At 35.8% G+C, this 17500-nt stretch overlaps 1 protein-coding gene across 3 annotated transcripts in view; it reads right to left on the bottom strand.

The window, feature by feature from the left end:
• Positions 1-17500, bottom strand: part of FOXP2 (forkhead box P2) — a 406754-nt gene that overhangs the window by 49658 nt on the left and 339596 nt on the right. For all 3 annotated transcript variants that reach the window (XM_085318494.1, XM_085318495.1, XM_085318496.1), the window contains 5 exons: positions 13672-13809; positions 12305-12499; positions 10660-10825; positions 4298-4511; positions 2514-2618 (listed from right to left, as the gene is read on the bottom strand). In XM_085318494.1, coding sequence (XP_085174620.1) covers positions 2514-2618; positions 4298-4511; positions 10660-10825; positions 12305-12499; positions 13672-13809 — 818 coding nt within the window. The remainder of the gene's footprint in view (positions 1-2513; positions 2619-4297; positions 4512-10659; positions 10826-12304; positions 12500-13671; positions 13810-17500) is intronic.

Genomic DNA, 17500 nt, shown 5'->3' with positions numbered 1-17500 from the left:
CAAGTATGAATCTGGTTCACCGCATACAAAGTTTAACTTCTTTAACTATTCCAAATATCCTCCCAAAATCCTAGATAAAATGGGGTGTTGTCAAATAACCTTAAAAATAAAAATAGTTCATGATGGATAAACAAAAATGAAGGCGAAAATAGCTTTCATGGCTTTAACTCACTTATCGTAAGTTATTCGTCACTTCACCCTAAATCCTTTCCATTATTACAGAAGTGAAGCAAAGCCACTGTGTTTTCTGTCTTAATCCTCCTCCTCAGATGCTCTGCACAATATATTTTTTTTTAAATCAGGCTTCTGGGTAAACCATTTTCTGAGCACAAGAAGTTAAGAGTTCACTTCATAAACCAGGCATTCTTCAAAGTTGTCATGAGCATATTATAGAAATACACACAACAAGACTGGAGTAGTGTACCTTATTAATATTTCATTTTGGTACAATATACTTGCATTAACTTTCTTAACACAGGTATCATATTGTTTCAAGTCAGAGACTCTAAAACATCGTAACAAAGATTAGACTAAGAGCAAAGCCTTGAAAACTACAGCCATTAGTCCTGTCATCCCCTATAAAGTTAATGGGTTGGAAAAATGGTCAATCTTTGGACTAAAAGTTGATATTTAATTGAAAGAAAATGTTTTTTAATTGTAATGGGGATTTTGCATTAGTGTGAACATGAAAAGGTACTAAAGAATCTAATGCAAGGTTATGTATTGATTTCCATCTTGACACCRGTGTAAAATGTAGGAATATTTTTATTCCATAAACAAGCTCACCTATTCAGCACCATGATTTCTTATTTGTTTTAAGGACATAGCAAATAGAGTTGAATGAAAAGAAGAAATAATAAAATATTCTCAAACATTTTTTGCTGGTGTATGGGACAAAAGCCATGACACTGCTCTAAACCCTGATTGACTCTACACCAGAATTATCAAGATGTTTTACGTCTCTTTCACATCTTCCAGAGTTATTTGGTTCAGGAAAGCAAGCGCATCCATAAACCTAGCCCTATACAATGTTAATCAAAATGGTTTTAGTGACTGTGGATTATAACAAGAGACCTGACATAATGGATGTGAAAAGACTTGCCAGAATTAGCATCACTATAGCCTACAAGTATGGAAGTATTTATAAAATCTGTTTTTTTTCTTGAAGAGGAAAATGCTTGAGTTAAATCAATTACCATTCTAACTATTAATCATACTTAGAATACGATGTTGAATTTGGGAAATTTCCTTTTCCTTTTAATACAAACGTATTTAAACTAGGTTCCTTTAAATCTTCTACAATTTTTCCAATAACAAGCCACTACTTTTACATTCCATTTAATGTACTTATAAACAAAAACTTTTCATGAGAGAGAAATGCAGCAGCTATGATTTGGAAGTAAGTTTCAGTTATTTCATTTAAAAATGAAAAATAGCATGAAAGATGGAAAGAGCAGTTAAAATACTCTGTGAAAAGTATTACTATAATTCTGTTATAAAAGTTACTGCGGCTGAATACTTATGGCTTGCTGTTAAGGTGCTTCTGCTATAGTCTCCCATTCGTAAACACATCTTTTTGATGTTTCTGCCAACATCCTGGCAACAAAGCAGTGCAATTTCAAATGAGCTAATTAACTTAATTGTTGATGAAGCATGAAACAGTTCATTCACCCTGTTAGCTGCACCATGACAACATAAGAGTCTCGGCCCCTGAAGTTACTCATCTCTATAAGCCTATCTGTGGCTTTCCATTAAGATCTACTGCTTACCAAAATGACTACGGCTCTTCTAATGAAGACCAGTCCGTAATACAGACAGGTAGAGATTCAGCATTCGGGCAGCAGAGTTAAGTGAACACCGAAGCACTAGCAACCAGTTAAATTAAACAACAAACAAACAAAACCTCCAGGTACCAAACGCAGTTTGAAGCCGCAGCTGAAATACTGAGTCGTTTATTTTCGAAATGCTCTGAATCAGGYGACAACTGGCCAAACCAGACTGAGAAAGTAAAAACTTTCCACATCACTCTTCAGTTCTGAAAGGTGAAAACCCACCTGTTCGCAGTGTTTAAGGTCTGTATATATTGTGCACRTACAGGAGTAAAAGCAAAAATAAATTATCAAGTGCGAGTTAAATGGTCACACTTAGTCTTTTGTGCTTTTCTATTTATATTACACACATAATTCCCATTATACGCAAACTGTCAGAATTTAAAATGTGCTTTTTCATACCTCTACTATCGAATATACAATCTAAAGCATCTCTTCAAATTTTCTAAGGCTCAATTTCAGTAAAGGATAATAAGAGGATTAAACATTGTGCTTTTGAAAGGCCTGCAAAAGTGTTCAACATGAAAGAAAGGATAACAATTTGACCCTCTGCAGATAGCCTCGATTACCCAGTTGCTTGGAACACATAAAAAATCTCCAATGTGATTTACTGTAGAACTTTGCCATCTTTCTGTTTCCCTAGCCTTAAACAACCCTTTACCAATGAATAAAAAACCAACCTACTTTAAAAATTGTCCAAAATCTTCACAAACGCTTTCACAGCCAGGCCATTTGCAAACTCCATGCCCATAGAGAGTATGGGAGGCCCCAGTCTCCTCATGTGACGAGCTGTAGCAAAAGAATAAGGCATCAGATTCATCTCAAAAGCCATAATCGTTGGAGGCTGCTTGCGCCTGTCAGGTTACGATCAGTGACAAACAGGTCAAAACAGGTCAATTTAGCTCAGAGCAGTCAGAAAAATTTAATCGTTCTATTGAATAGTTCAACTGCCAAGGCTAGATGATGTTCCAATTAGAGAAGAAATAGAGCCAAAGATGACTGTTAATAAAGGATGAAAAAATAAGATGACTGTATAATGCCATATGCTAATTCTGCCATATGACCTTGGTGTAACATTTTACCTATAAATAAAAAATATACTCATAGGTGATCAATTCTGCAAAGAAATACTGAAGATGGACGGTCAGAATTTATGAATAATATGACTGTTACTATAAAATATTTGGGTTTTCTGCTAAAATAAGTGTAAAATTAAAGCCACTTTTATAAATAAATACTTTTATTCACAACTGTTGCTTCAATTAACTACTCGGCTTTATAAAAGACCCCAGCTCTTTTCCGTTTCTTTTTTTGGAACCTCAGGAATAGTTTCATTCACGTGCAGGTATCAAGGAGGTTCAGGGGACTGCTYCATGGAGTTGGGCACTAGCCATATGTTCCAGAGAAAAGAACCAACTTGTCTGACATATAATCAAAAATTAAGCTGAACCAAAAGTACCACTATAAAAGTTTCTAGAGAAGTAACAGTTTTTGTGCAGTAAAAGATAACAGTAGAAAGTGTCTTCACAGTGAAATGAAGACCAGGAATACTTAAATTATAGTCTCCTATTTCAAATATTATCATAATTAAAGCATGTATTTATAAGAAAATGAAATTATTTAYAATTTTGATTATGTAGATACAAATTAAAATCTATTTTTTACTGAGATCATCTACATCRGTCAATCCTAACATACAGCACCGGTCGTAAGTGCTACAGATAATAAATATTCTCTTACACTTTTAATCGATCACTTGAAAATAAAGAACAGTGTGTCTGAAAAATGATTTTAACTTCATCTATATGGTCACATTCTATTGCATTACATTTTATCGCATCACAAACATTCTATCGCGTCACATTCTATTGCATTACATTAATGCAACTAAAAATTTGTATGAAATGTCAACTGAGTTACTGTAGTGTATACACAAGAAGCAAAATTCAGTGGTTTCCTTCACAAGAGGTAGACAAACTGTCTCAATGTACTAACTGAATAAAGCACTTTTTACATGGAATCTTTGCACTGAATTGTAGCATCAGTTTACCAGACATATGTACATTTTCTACGAAAAAGCAGTGTCTGATTCAATAGTAAAATGTCTGACTGCCAGATGCGTGAATTCAAATATGCATGAAAACATGTGCCTACGAAGTGCCCACAAATCTGCACTGACATCTCTAAAACAGCATCTGCTATTCTGGGATCTCTAATTGTTACCAAAGTACCATAAGTTCATGCAGTATAAAACCGCAGGCAGGGAAYTGCAGCTGCACTGACAAAACCAGACATCATTACTGACAACGATGCCCTATTGATAAACAATTTAGAAAAATTAGGTCTCCGTAATCTCTTAAGTAACCTGTATTAAATTTTATGTTGCGATTTGAAATAATGCCCCTTCCGACGTTAAACAACAGCTTTATGTCACATGATAAGCAGAGTTGARATCTCATGAGCATTACCTGTCTCGCCTTGCATTTAGAACTGAAGACTGTCCATTCACTATGGAATGATGAGTTATTGGTGGTGATGCTTTGGAAGTGGTGGAGGAGGTAGTAGAGGAGGAATTGTTAGTAGTGAGGTCTAGCCCTCCGTGTTTAATGCCATTGTCTTCCATACTGTGAACTCCAGTCACTTCTTTCCATAACTGCTGAATCTCAGCAGGGCTTAAGCCAGCTATAAAATGAAAGAGAGCCCCACTAATATAAGAAAATAAGAGTTTCACATAATGAGCTCAGTGTTATTAATGGATTAATGCCAACATTACAGGTGATGCTCTTTTTCCAGCACAATCAACATGTTGTAAATCATAATTTCAATTTTCTTCTATCAAAATCCAGGTAATCTTAACTGCCTTTCTTTTGTGCTACAAACAATCAATTAAAACCCGTCAAATTTWATAACATTCAACTGCTTCTTAAAACACTCCTTCAAATCAAGAACTTTTAACTACTTCTTTAAAAACTACTACCCCAAAAAATTTAGGTGAGATTTCTGCTGTCTGTAGAATCCACTTCTTTACATGCAAACATGACTCAACACTCCCAGTTTACTCAGCTTTTAGAATTGTTGTTTCATTAGATTGAAATGGAAAACAGAAAAATACATCACATTAAGAATACATGCAATAATATTTTCTTAGAAGACTTAAAAAGTAAGGAGTGGGGAAAGCCAAGATGAGAGAGAAAAATCAGAAGACAAAACTGAAATCAATCAGATCATAGCAAATTTAACATTTGGGCAGAATGCATCTAACTTTAATAGTACATACATATTAATTAGATTAATAATTAGCAAATTGTTCAGATTAAAAATGTGTTTTTAAGAGACAAAAACAAATTAAATATTTGAAAGAACAAAACTACGACAGTACAGAGCTAGATATTGGTGATTGCTTTTTGATGTCATGCAATGGCACCGAAGAGTGAGAAAGCCAACAAAACTGGTCCATTTAGAACTCCCTCTGCAAGGATGAAATTACACGCAGACCGTCAAACTCCTCCGCTATTTTTTGTCCGGCTCTATTGCAGGAAACAAACTGGAGAACTCGGCTAGGAGAAAGGAGACTCTGCTTCATCAGTCTCCTRGGGTCACGGGCAGCCGTACAAAAATTGAAAGAGCTTCTCAAACTTCTCTAGTGTGCAGACAGCACTATTTTGGAGTCTAGCCACCAGGTACTGGCAGATATAGCTTAAAGAAATGTTTGCTCTCTACTCCACTTGTAAGCCTTGCATTTGTAGTTCCCAGGATTCGTCCTTGGCTACAAATAGCAGTGTCTGAATACGTTCATGTATCTGTATTACAGCTGTGTGGCTTGAGCTGAGTATTTTACATGAAGCCATCTCCACTACAACATGCTTCTGCCTGAAGTAAAAGTCCCAAAACACAAGCGCCTATCTCTCCTCCAAACACACATCTAAGACAGGAAATGATGATACTGAATGATACAGAGTTTACCACAACTACAAGTATCTTTTGTCCAATCTGTATAAACGTCATCTCTCTTTTGAAGAGCACTCAAATTAGATGTAGAAAAGAATGAGAATCACAGACAGCTGCTCGTGAAGGATCTGGTTTCACACACAGGTTTTTCAGCTTGACATAGTTTGGGTCAGAGGTATCTTAAATTTAACAGCCATTTGCATCTCATCTTAACTACTGAAGTTATGTTAAGACATGCTCACAGTACCTGAACTGCGTGGTAGATGCAAAGCATTCAAAATGCTGATTCTGTCTGAATTTAATTTTTGCTCTTATTTTCTGAAATAGCTCAAGCTTATTGACCTTCTGGAAAGGATTTAGAATTAGTCTAATCATTCAAACTTTTCATTGAGGATAGTTTGGTTTGTTAAAAAAAGATGCATTAGAAAGATGTGAAGATCTTTTTTCACCACTTGGCAAGTTTGTTTATCAGATAACATTTTATACTGAGGATATAGGAACTCACACCACTGAAATGCATTCAACAAAAAATTACAAAAAATTACAGTAAGTTCCTTACTATTTCTCAGTAATTGTCTTACCATGAAGTATACAAAATTATGAGAAATAGACCATTAGTTATTTACAAAAATAATTTCTGGAGGTAGCCAGGAAACAAATTGGTTGAAAGGTATTCACAGTTTTAAATTTTTTTTAAGGAGCTCATTTTTAGACTGTTATTTTGTGTTCTGCTATTCTAGCTTAGATATCAACATCCAATGGCAAACTCAATTATTTAAAAAGTGAAAAAAAGAGTTGATTGGAATGTCTTAGAACTGCAGTTTATATTGTTTGCACAGCAAAAAGCTAGGATTTAAGGATGTAAGCAAAGAAGCTAGGCTCCAATTTACTGCACTAGCAAGACAGGTAACAGGAGTAACAGTAATATTAGTTGTAACTGTTTAATGAAAGTAAGTAATTACTGCAGTTTTCATGAGGTAGGTACGGTCCAGCCACTCTGCAAAGAACCCTTTTTAGCACAGTAAGTAATAGTTACCTGCAAATGTAATCACAAATCAAAATGAAAAGTAACACATTCAGTTAGGTGATGTGATATACACAGCACATTATTTGATTCCTCTTCCTCCTGCAGTTGAAAAAAATGAACTAACTTTGTGTTAAATAAATAAAAATGCAAGAATAAACTGTTTGAGTGATGACAGGGAGAACATACCGTTGTGTCTTGCACCAAGGAAGTTTTTAGCACAGACAGTCGAACTTTGGGCCCTAAGGGAGGAACGTCCCCGGGACCCCGARTGAATCGGTCTGTGTTGGCAGTGGCTGGAGTAACTGTGCTTACCTGTATTCAGGGGTCTCCCACCCCGCTTTGCTCATGGTCCTGCAGCCCAGTCCCTAATAGTCTTAAACTATGGACTGAGCTGTACCTCTAGTTTGCCTAGCTCACCTGGATTTTTAAAAGCAGAAAGGAATTTCTGGGCTCAGGTTGGTTAATTTTAGCACTTTTTTGGAGCACTCCAAAAACTTTTAGAATAAAATGTACATACTTACTTTTAGGATACAAAACATTTAAAAAGTATGAAGATAATAAGGGAATTTGTAATTTATTGTAAATTATGGCAATTATGTAGTTTCGTGTCTGGAAAAGACCAAATCCCACTTTACAAGAGACCTGTAAAATGCCTGATGTTTAGTCTGGAGGTAAAAGCAGGGTAAGTTTTAAAGCTTCATAGGTTGTGATAACTCTCAAAAATATCCTCTCCACACTATGTTAAAGGAGAAAGGATTGAGAAAATGATCCAGAGTGAGATAAAAAACTGGGAATATACTTAAAACAGCTAGTATTAATTTGCCAGTATAGAAACATCTACAGGAATTTTGGAGATCAGTTTAGTAACTCTTTTTAATGTTACCTAATCTGTTTTTATTTTTCAAATAATACTTATTAAAACTATCTACGCATTTGTTTCTCATTCTTCTATATGGTCTGATCAAAACTTAGGTTTTCGGGGGGGTTATTATTGCCAGTTAGGATCTTTTGCACTTAGCTAACATCAGTGTAGCACTACATGCAATCGACTGGTGACTTGTGAGCCACTAGTTTTGTATATGGGACAGGGAAGATCTTGTCATAAAATCAATGCTACTACACCGCTTTTCTCTCTTACTTGCTATACCTGACCATCAAGAAAGCATAGTAAATGTTCTTGTCCTTTAAAGGCAGAAACTATACTTGGAGAAAACAGCGTTTCCATATGCAAACCTCACAGCTGAACCTGGAAGCTATTTATTTTCATATTAATGAACGCCAAAACCCTTCTCCTTTTGTCACTAATAAATTGTGTTTTACAGAACTCTTTATGACTGATAACTTATAAACAAGACTACCCCTGTGTATTATTTTTTTAGTCACCAATGTAACTCACCAGGTATTTCTAAATGGMCAAAAATTTCTAAATTTGTATTATCTATCTGTAAATCCTTCTCTATAGCCATATAATCCTGCACCACTGTGGAAGGAGAAAACTATCCTTTTACTGCATCCAGTGGATATTCTTTTGCCTGAAGTAAGTTCTAATGCTGAAGGTTTAGTTTGACATTATCATGAAATGTCTGTCATAAAATTTGCTAAGTTTCCAATAGAAAAAAGATCCTCTTACTCTTTGTATAGTCACAAGCCCCCATCCAGGAGCATCTATGTTAAATTACTAAGCAGTAGTTGGATATATTTTCTATGTGTAAATAAATTGAAGACTTATGAGAAAGTCTCAGCTGATCTGAACCCTATTCATCTTCATTACATTATTATAAACTGGACTGGGTGCTGTATTTCTCTATGAAAAATGTTATGTGGCTATAGGAGGAGCCCAGAAAGAACTCTTAATCAGTCATAATTCTGTATTTGGTTCGCTCTGTTTCAGCTTCTTACTGAAAATACATTCCTTTGTACCCTCATCACTCTAACTTCACCTCTCCTATCATAGAGATAGTGGCCATTCTGGAGAAGCAGAGAGGTTTTCCAGGGGAAGCAGTCCTATGTTTTCTTCCTTTGCTCATCCATATCAGGGCTACCAAAAATCAAAGTACTATGAATTCACTCATTTACTTAAAAGAACCCCAGAAACACAGAAGCTACTAGAACTAGAAAAGAAAAATGAAGAATGAAAAACTTGACTGGAATTCATTATAATTAAAAAGGAACAGGACAGAAGCAAACAAGAGGTTGATTTACTTTAGAAAGAACAATCCAGAAATATTTTAAATGTAAAAAATTGTATTATTTTTCTTAGGGTCAATTTCTTGTCATGACTTCACTTACACTTAAGTCTTTGAGTAAAAGAAACTGGGATGGCTGTTTACTAGTTCTCCTGAAAAYGTTTTAAAATTTTGTTATTATTTTATGTGTGTTTTTCTAGTAGAACCAGATGAATGACTGTTGCATTAAACTAATGAATGCAATTGGGTAGGAGTGCTGAGGGAAATCTGTGGGGAATGCTTAATGTGAGAGAAAACCTGAGGAATTCCTCTTGCAACAGATGGCACAAGAGGAGGTTGCAGAAGGTAAAGCTGTTCAGGGGGAGGCTGTGTTTCAATTACTTTTTTTCTGATATGACTTCATACAAAAGGAAACTAGCATTGCCAGTCTCACATGTACAAATTTATGAATCAACTTGCCTCCCCACTGCTATTCCCAAATAATAATATTTAATGCAATAGCTTATTTGTGGCTTTTTTTTGTTGTTTTGTGTTTTTTTGTATCTTTAGGTATGCCCGTGTCCCCATTTTTTCACACAAGAAAACGTATGGAATCTGATTTCCAGGGACTGAGGCTTCAAGTATTTCTCATGTCTTTTTCTGCCTTTTTTTTGGTATATCTTATAGTCTATATAACGTACTCTGCTCTTGTTAATTGAATTTCCAAGGCTTCAATTTCTTAATAGTTATCTATCTGGTGGAGGAACCTACATACGGGCATAAAGGCTAATTAAAAGTAATGATGTTACCTGTCATGAACACTGTCTAAATAATGCTCATTGCAGGCCCAGAGCTTCAGAGATCAGAATATTATGCAACAGACGGTCTTTAACGTATAAAGATTTTGGCCTCGTCCTAAAACATACGCAGTATTTTTTCTCAAATTTATTTACTTTTCAAAAAAATGTGTGCCCCACTTTCTTTTGATTGTGAATGTATTTGTTGAATAGAGTGTAGTAGAGAGTTTGAGGTTATTTATCATATTGAGAAATCTTGATCAAAGTGACAATGGGAAAATTTTTATCTTCTAAAAGCCTTTACTATTATTTGTCAGTCACAATTCTTTATTACTGTATTCACAATTTACAAAAACTGATGTCGCATATAACAAATAAAAAAGAATAGCAAAGAAAAGGAATTCTAAGATATGCCCCTAAATTCATGTCATCAGTTGAAGATTCAAAGTGCTTTTCCATATAAAACACTTTCTTTTCTTAGAAGAAACAAAGAAAAAGTAAGTTCTGGAACGACGTTAATATCACTGTCCAGTATCTTTTAGACATATTATGTGAAATGATTACACTCCTACTAAGTCAGATTTCTGTAATTCCTCAAAGAAAAGCAACGGTGCTTGAATGTGATGCTATTAGAAAAATTTTTCAGCACATAAGGCTAATAAACATGCATTTTATATTTAAGAAAAAGCAATCAAAAGCTGTTTTCTTCCATAAAAGTACTTTGTAAAGTTTATCAGCCTGAAGAAAATTTGGTAATATGAATAATAGTATTTTATAATAAAACATTTTTAAATGTCATAAAGCAAAATGTCTGAAGTTCAGATCCAAGTGTACTGAAATGGTTAAAAAAGTTTGGAATTACAAACTACTCCAAACATATATAAATTGTATACCTTGTGGCAGAGACTGGACAGGAAGAGCAGACTGGCCAGGTGGGATGGAAATGAGTCCCTGACGCTGAAGGTTCAGCAGATGCTGCTGCTGCTGAAGTTGTTGCATCTGGAGGAGCTGCTGCTGGAAGACAAGCTGCTGGGCTGCCAACTGCTGCTGCTGCTGCTGCTACAAAAAGAAAGAAAACAAAAAGCAAATGCAGCAGAGAATAAGGACAGCAGTGAAAGCTAGAAAGCTAAAAACAGAAACTCAACTTCTATCCCTTTAATCTCCATTTTTAAATAATAATGCTATTTGTAGAAAACTCAGAGAATGAAATAGTTCGGAATTTTCTGTAATATTTATTCAAGCTACTAGGTGTTAGGGAAAATGGCAAGATACGCTCAAGGATACACACAAGAAAAGGGTCAAGAGAGAGAACATAAAAACCGTTTCAAACAATCACCAAAAGAGCCCAGCTTATAGCAGATGATAACAAATTTATCTATGCTAAAAGTGTGACTCTTYACAGCGGTCTGTGATTCAAAGGCACTCTTGTTTTTCCAGTTGACTAAGTTTGGTCTGCACTGGTCCATGAATGTGGTCTCCAGTGATCTATTAGTAAACTGGGATGTAGCCTTCATTTCACTGGCCTGTTAGCTCTCCCTCTTTTCTTGTTGGAATACATTAAAACGAGCATTGCATTCAAGGCAAAGAAGTGCCCTATTATGAGTGAAAGTATAACTTCCAATCTTGTGAGGCATTACAAGACAAACTGGAGTTCTTCAGACTCAGGAGGGCATAAGAAGGCAGTCACACTTCAGAGAGAGACAAGCTGCTGCGGAAGACCTTTCCTTTTTAGTTTGGGGAAAAGAGAAACTTCTGATGCGCTCACTGGAAAACAGACTGCATAATGGAGCAAGTCATGTGGATTGCCCAGAGCCTCCGGAGAAATAAGGGAGCAATTTCTATTCCGTAGTTGATGGCTGTCTGAAATTCTATTCACAAATCCAAACAGAGACAAAGCCTCAGGAGGTCAGAACTGCTTCCTGTACGTTTGCATAATGGGCAGCTTGAAGACAACGTCTAGGATACCTGCTGATCAATTTAACTACTTCAACGTGTTTTGTTTGTATTATGTTTATATTTGATGCAGTTTGCTGACAAGTGCAAGCCAGGCCTGAGAAACCAGCTTGTCAGGTTGATTTATGAGCACATCAAACTGTAACTTTCTGCTCGCCACTCCAAACCTACAGTAGCAGTTCATTAATCAGGGGCCTGTGACTTTGAAATCTGTGCTCAACTGTTTTTTTCAACCATGGACTAAATTTGCATGCTCTCTGAGCTGTACCACAGTGAAAAGTCAGGTTCCTTCCCTAACTGAAACTCCCTGWGAATACAAGATAATCAGTACTTTGTCCACTACACAGCTTGTCCTTTGCACACTCTGATTCATTAGTGAACATTAGATGACAGCAGCACTAGACTGCTCAAATCCTGTGTTTGAGAAGGAGGAGCAAGAAAATTATATTGGCACTGCTATTAAACCAGCAAAAATGTAAGAACAAATTTTGATAGCTAGAGTCTCACTACAGGAAACCATTCTTGCCTTTTCTGAGATCCTGACAGCTCATGCTAGTGTGTATCTGCAAGTATCTTAGCACCTACCTCTTTTGCTTGCTTTCCTGGATGCTGTTGCTGCTGCTGCTGCTGTTGCTGCTGCTGCTGCTGCTGCTGCTGTTGCTGTTGTTGTTGYTGTTGYTGCTGCTGTTGCTGTTGTTGYTGCTGCTGCTGTTGCTGCTGCTGCAAAAGCTGAAGATGTAACTGCTCTTGCTGTTTCTTGTAAAACTCTTGTAGTTGTTGCTGAATAAACCATTTTGACTTTAATAAATAAAGGCAAAAGTTTCAAGTATTATAAATCTCCTAAACTCTTCTAGATTGGTATATGGTAGCGTAGCCATTAAGAATCACCTCATAACAAAAATGTGATTTGAAGAGGCAGATCTACATACATTTTTTTCCAAGGCGGTTCTGAAATTTTCCAATGCAGATTCCAAAATATCCTAAACAGAAGGGTATAGAAAATCTGTATTCTAAAGGGAATGCAAGAGCCAAATTAACTCCTCAAATAACTATACCCAAGTTCCTCACATAGCCTATGTAACAAATCAGAAGCTGTACTCATCCACTTGCAAGAAACCAACAAGTCACTAAGGCCAAACAAAACTGTCTGTTTCTTAGGGAAAAAAAAGGTAATTAAACTGTCAATCTGTTTAGCAGGATGCCAGATTCACAATTGAAGGTGAATTGTCTGCAATGATCATGGTACTAGATATCAAAGTGTTTAAACATACAATGACTGAGCTATGACTAACAGACATATCATTTTCTGTATGACAATTAAGCACACACCCAAAAATCCACTCTTTGTTACACTGACGTACTGATCACTGACACTATCTCTATTGTACAAATAACAAGTTCACTGATTCTTGACCTAGCATCCAAATTTTGTGCTAAGGTAACAGCAACCATCCTTCCTTTCTTTAGCCTCGTCTGGGACAAGTTTTTGGATTCAAAAAATAAAACAAAAAAAACTTTTTCCCATGATGAAACAAGCTATTAAGTTCAAATTTCATAACCGCATTCCATTTATGTGTCTAAAGGGAGCACTAAAGTGTTATGAATTTTAAAGCAACAATTATCTACAACTCTATTTGCACTTCCTTTGGCAAGTCTACAATTAAAATGTGCCTAAGCACTTGAAAATTTAAATATCAATTTGTTCGGTATTTGTAATGCATCTGCCACTGCTGTTGCTACTATTTTTAATATAATATTTAATGTTTTGAAATTGCAATTTCACACTTCTGCAATTAAAATAAGAAATTTAAAGACTGAGAAGTTTCACGTTTATTTTCATTCTTTTTGGTGTAATGAGCGATCAAATATTAAAAAATAAGACCCATAAAATCACAGCCAACACTTGCAAGAATGCCCTGCGCTAAAAGTCCAAAGCAGGTAACCCACATTACCTGCTGCAACATAACTGCTTGCTGCTGCTGAAGAAGTGCTTGAAGCTGCTGTGGAGACAACACTTGCTGCTGGAGAATCTGCTGCATTTGCTGAGGGGTGATCACCTGGGGAGTCATCATGGCCACTGACACAGGCACCTGCACAGAGAAAGAAAGATATCATCATCAAACGYGTTTTAGTTCGCCTCCATCACAGCTGTACATCTTTTTTATTTTGTACCAAAGATGGACCATAATTTTTTGCATAATATTTATCACTGCAAAGTTCCAGTTTCAGTCAGAATCTGTTATTTTAAGACCACAGTTCTGTGGCACTCTATTTCCAGAGGCATCACATTCGATCAGACTCAAGCTTTACGTTTCGCATCTCTTATGTATTCCTGCAAGAAATTTCAGCATTGGCTAGTACAAATGTGTATTTAAAAATAAATGATCACATGGCAGGGCTCTCAACACTTCATAATCAATCATCTTATCAAGTGTCATAATGTTACGAATGGAAAAATCTATTGAGACTGTTTCAAAAGATATGATTAAAACAGACAGAAAAATAAGTATCTTAAAGCACTAAATGTTTTACACAATAAAGACACTTAGCCTAGAAAAATATCTGTACAATACATCATTTCAGTATAAGAAAACCTTTCTTGTTCAGTTATTCTTTTAAGGAAGGCTGATTTACATAAGAAAAACAATACCACAGTTGGCAGCATTGCAGTACAGAGTGGAGGACACCATCTCAGTTACCTGCTCTTCATCGAAGGAAATGTGTTTACAGTCATTCCTAACTGAAAAAATGAAAACTTGGAAATCTTGTCACAAGATTACTAGTTTTTCCCATTAAACTCCAAGAGAAGGTATTTTTGTTCAGCTGCTACTCCGGATATAACTTTACTTTCTGTTTGCTATACACTGAGAGGAAATGCATATATATATATATATATATACACACATACACACACACACACACACACACACACATATATATATATATATATATATATATATATATATATATGTAAATACCCACCTGCATACATGTTCTCAGCTCTATCTGTGTGTGAGTGGGGAAGACACAGCAGCTACGTGGGTTTGTGCGTGTAAGAGAGAAAAGTCTTGCAAAAGAGCCTGAGGTATGTGCCAAGATGCGGCAGTAGATGCACTGTGTGAAACCATTTCTTGAACTAACCAGTACATAATCAAACAGCTGTCAGCAGGGCAAGTTTTCCACCCTCGAGAAAGCTGCCACTTTCTCGTCTTGCAAAAGTCAATTGTTTTTTTTGTAATTATTATTTTTTGTAAGTAATAGCARGCTGTTACCTAAATATTGTTTTGTCACACGTTTTAGGACATTACAGTCCTCTGTAAATCAGCAAAAATAACATTATTATTAATAAAATAAATCACAAGCCAATCTTAAACCAATCTATTACTTTTATATTTCTATTACTTGAAAGAGAAACACAAGCCTTTTGAATTTTACATTTAGAAGAAATTACTTCATCTCATATTATATAGAACACCACTTCACACATATCACAGCATAAATTTAATTCTTAAACTATTGACTAATTAAGAGTATTTTTGTCTTAACGCTCTTTCTGAAAGTAAAATTAACCACCATTATCAAAAAGTCCGATCACCTTCTGCAAATAAATGATTAAGAATAAAAATTCTGACATTCATTCCTAAAATACGAGTTAAAGAGACAAAACAGACTTTCACGCATAACCAAATACTTACAGCGTATTCATCTCACTTACCTTTAGCCATCCAGAAGTTAAACATTTAATCTCAGCTACCAGTGGACTCCCTCTGTGGTCAACAGAATAAGGAAATCCTGAGGACAGTCCATCTAATCTAGTTTAGATACCTATCTGAGCCCGGGATTAATCACCCTCTGAAGGTGCCTGGTGCTCTCCATTGAGTACAGATTGGCTTTGAGTACATGGTCAACTTCCAGATGGTTAAAGTTGGTTGTTACTCTTAGTGATGGTTTTGTAGTGGCTGAAGCGCCGTATCTATGCAGTAATGTTTATTCTAAGTCTACCAGGTCTTAGGGGCAAGGCAAACCAGTTTTTACAAGTTTGGGGATGAGCAATGAGAAAAATTTGACCTGGAGTCAGTGTTCAATTCCCACTGAAGCCAGTAAGAATTTCTTCTTTTCACATGAGATCTGAATTTGCCTTCTTGCAGTAATTTTGCCTCAGTGATACTGTTCAACCACAGTATGTCAAAAAGGAATGAAAAGGGAGGGAGGAAGACAGACACCTTCCCAATTAAACCATTAACTTTAACCTTTAAACCCTGAAAAACTTCTACCATTATATACCTACTACTACAAAATATAGCAAATGGTGATGATGTTGATATTTGTTACCCCATTTCGCCTCTCATCTTTACATCCTCTCTTCGCGTCCACTGGCTTACGTACTTCTAAACACACGAGTAAAAATTCTGATTTAAACAGAATGAAACTTAACTCTGCAAGTGGCACTGATTTATTGTGGTCAGTGCTAAAGATTCTAGCTAGTAAGACACAGGACATGCTATTCTAATAGCTCTAAATACAGACTCCCATTTAGCAGGCACATTTCTGCTAGCTTTTGCAGCATTTATTCTGAATCTCACTGGCCACGTATTTGTTCTTAATCTGGAAGCTCACAGGCTTTGTGGTACTCTCTAAGAGCTTTTCAGTTCCATTTTTTTTCCCCGGTATTTTTCAACAGTCACTTTCAATTGTATTTTTGAAGCAGAAAACTTAATTCACCTGTTTTTCAGGATGATGGAAAAGAGCATGAAAGAAATGGACCTAGTTAAGATCATTAGTACAAATACGCRCTTACGCAGCGCGGCCTTAAATATGGCCTTTAACAGAATTTTCTGCAAAGATCCACATATGTATATGCTCACCACTCTCTTATCCTACTTGATATATAGCTTCTTCTCCATAGCTAAAGGACAAGGCATTTTGAAAACTACTTGAATTTTAAATTACCAATACTTATTAAGCAAAGTAATTTCTCTAATTGTAATTAAGCAATATAAATGGTATATTCCACGGCCTTCAGTGATACACCAGACTGCACTTTATTTCTTTCTGGCATAGTGCAAGCATGGTATCTGGGTCTGAACAATATCAGAAAACTGCTATTTTATGGCCAAAGTTATGCATTAGGTATATTCCTCTGTTGTAGTGCCTGCATTTTCCAGGATTTCTGATTTGATATTATACAAATGCAGCAGAGAGACAAATTCAGGCACTTTTTAATAAAAAATCTCTCAATGTATCCAAAGTCAGTTCAGGTAGATGACAGTAGAGGGACCCAGTGAAAACATTTGATCAAATGAATTATGTGGTTCATTTCAGTGGGCCTCAAACTCTCAACAAATTCTCAAACAGACCTCTCATGAAAAGCTGAAAAGACAACATGAAATATGTGATTTATAACTGCAACCCACTTGATACAAGATGTCCTGAAAGAAAACTAACTCCCAACTCTATTACAAAGGTTGTTGTGTACAAGAATCCTACAAAACACTGCAGGTCTTATGTCATCCAAAGAACATGCAAATTATTGTCTGACTTAGGCTCTGAGTTTTGAAGAGTTTTTCATGCCTCTGACATATGCTGTCCCCATTTCTCTGAACTACACTAAAAGTCCATCTTGATAACACTATTATATATAAAAATAAGCACATTTTAACACATTAGCATTTCAGGGAAAAACAAAACAAAACTTTAAGCTGTCTTATTATTACATGTACTAATTAAAGAAGAGCTGTGACACAGTATGAAAAGACTGATAKTGGAAATTAGACAGACCCC

Source organism: Rhea americana, unplaced genomic scaffold (genome assembly GCF_003343005.1).
Source record: "Rhea americana isolate MKP2758 unplaced genomic scaffold, rheAme1 scaffold_54, whole genome shotgun sequence".
NCBI lineage: Eukaryota > Metazoa > Chordata > Aves > Rheiformes > Rheidae > Rhea > Rhea americana.
The sequence above is the reverse complement of the archived record's forward strand: the minus strand, read 5'-3'. Positions and strand labels throughout refer to the sequence as shown.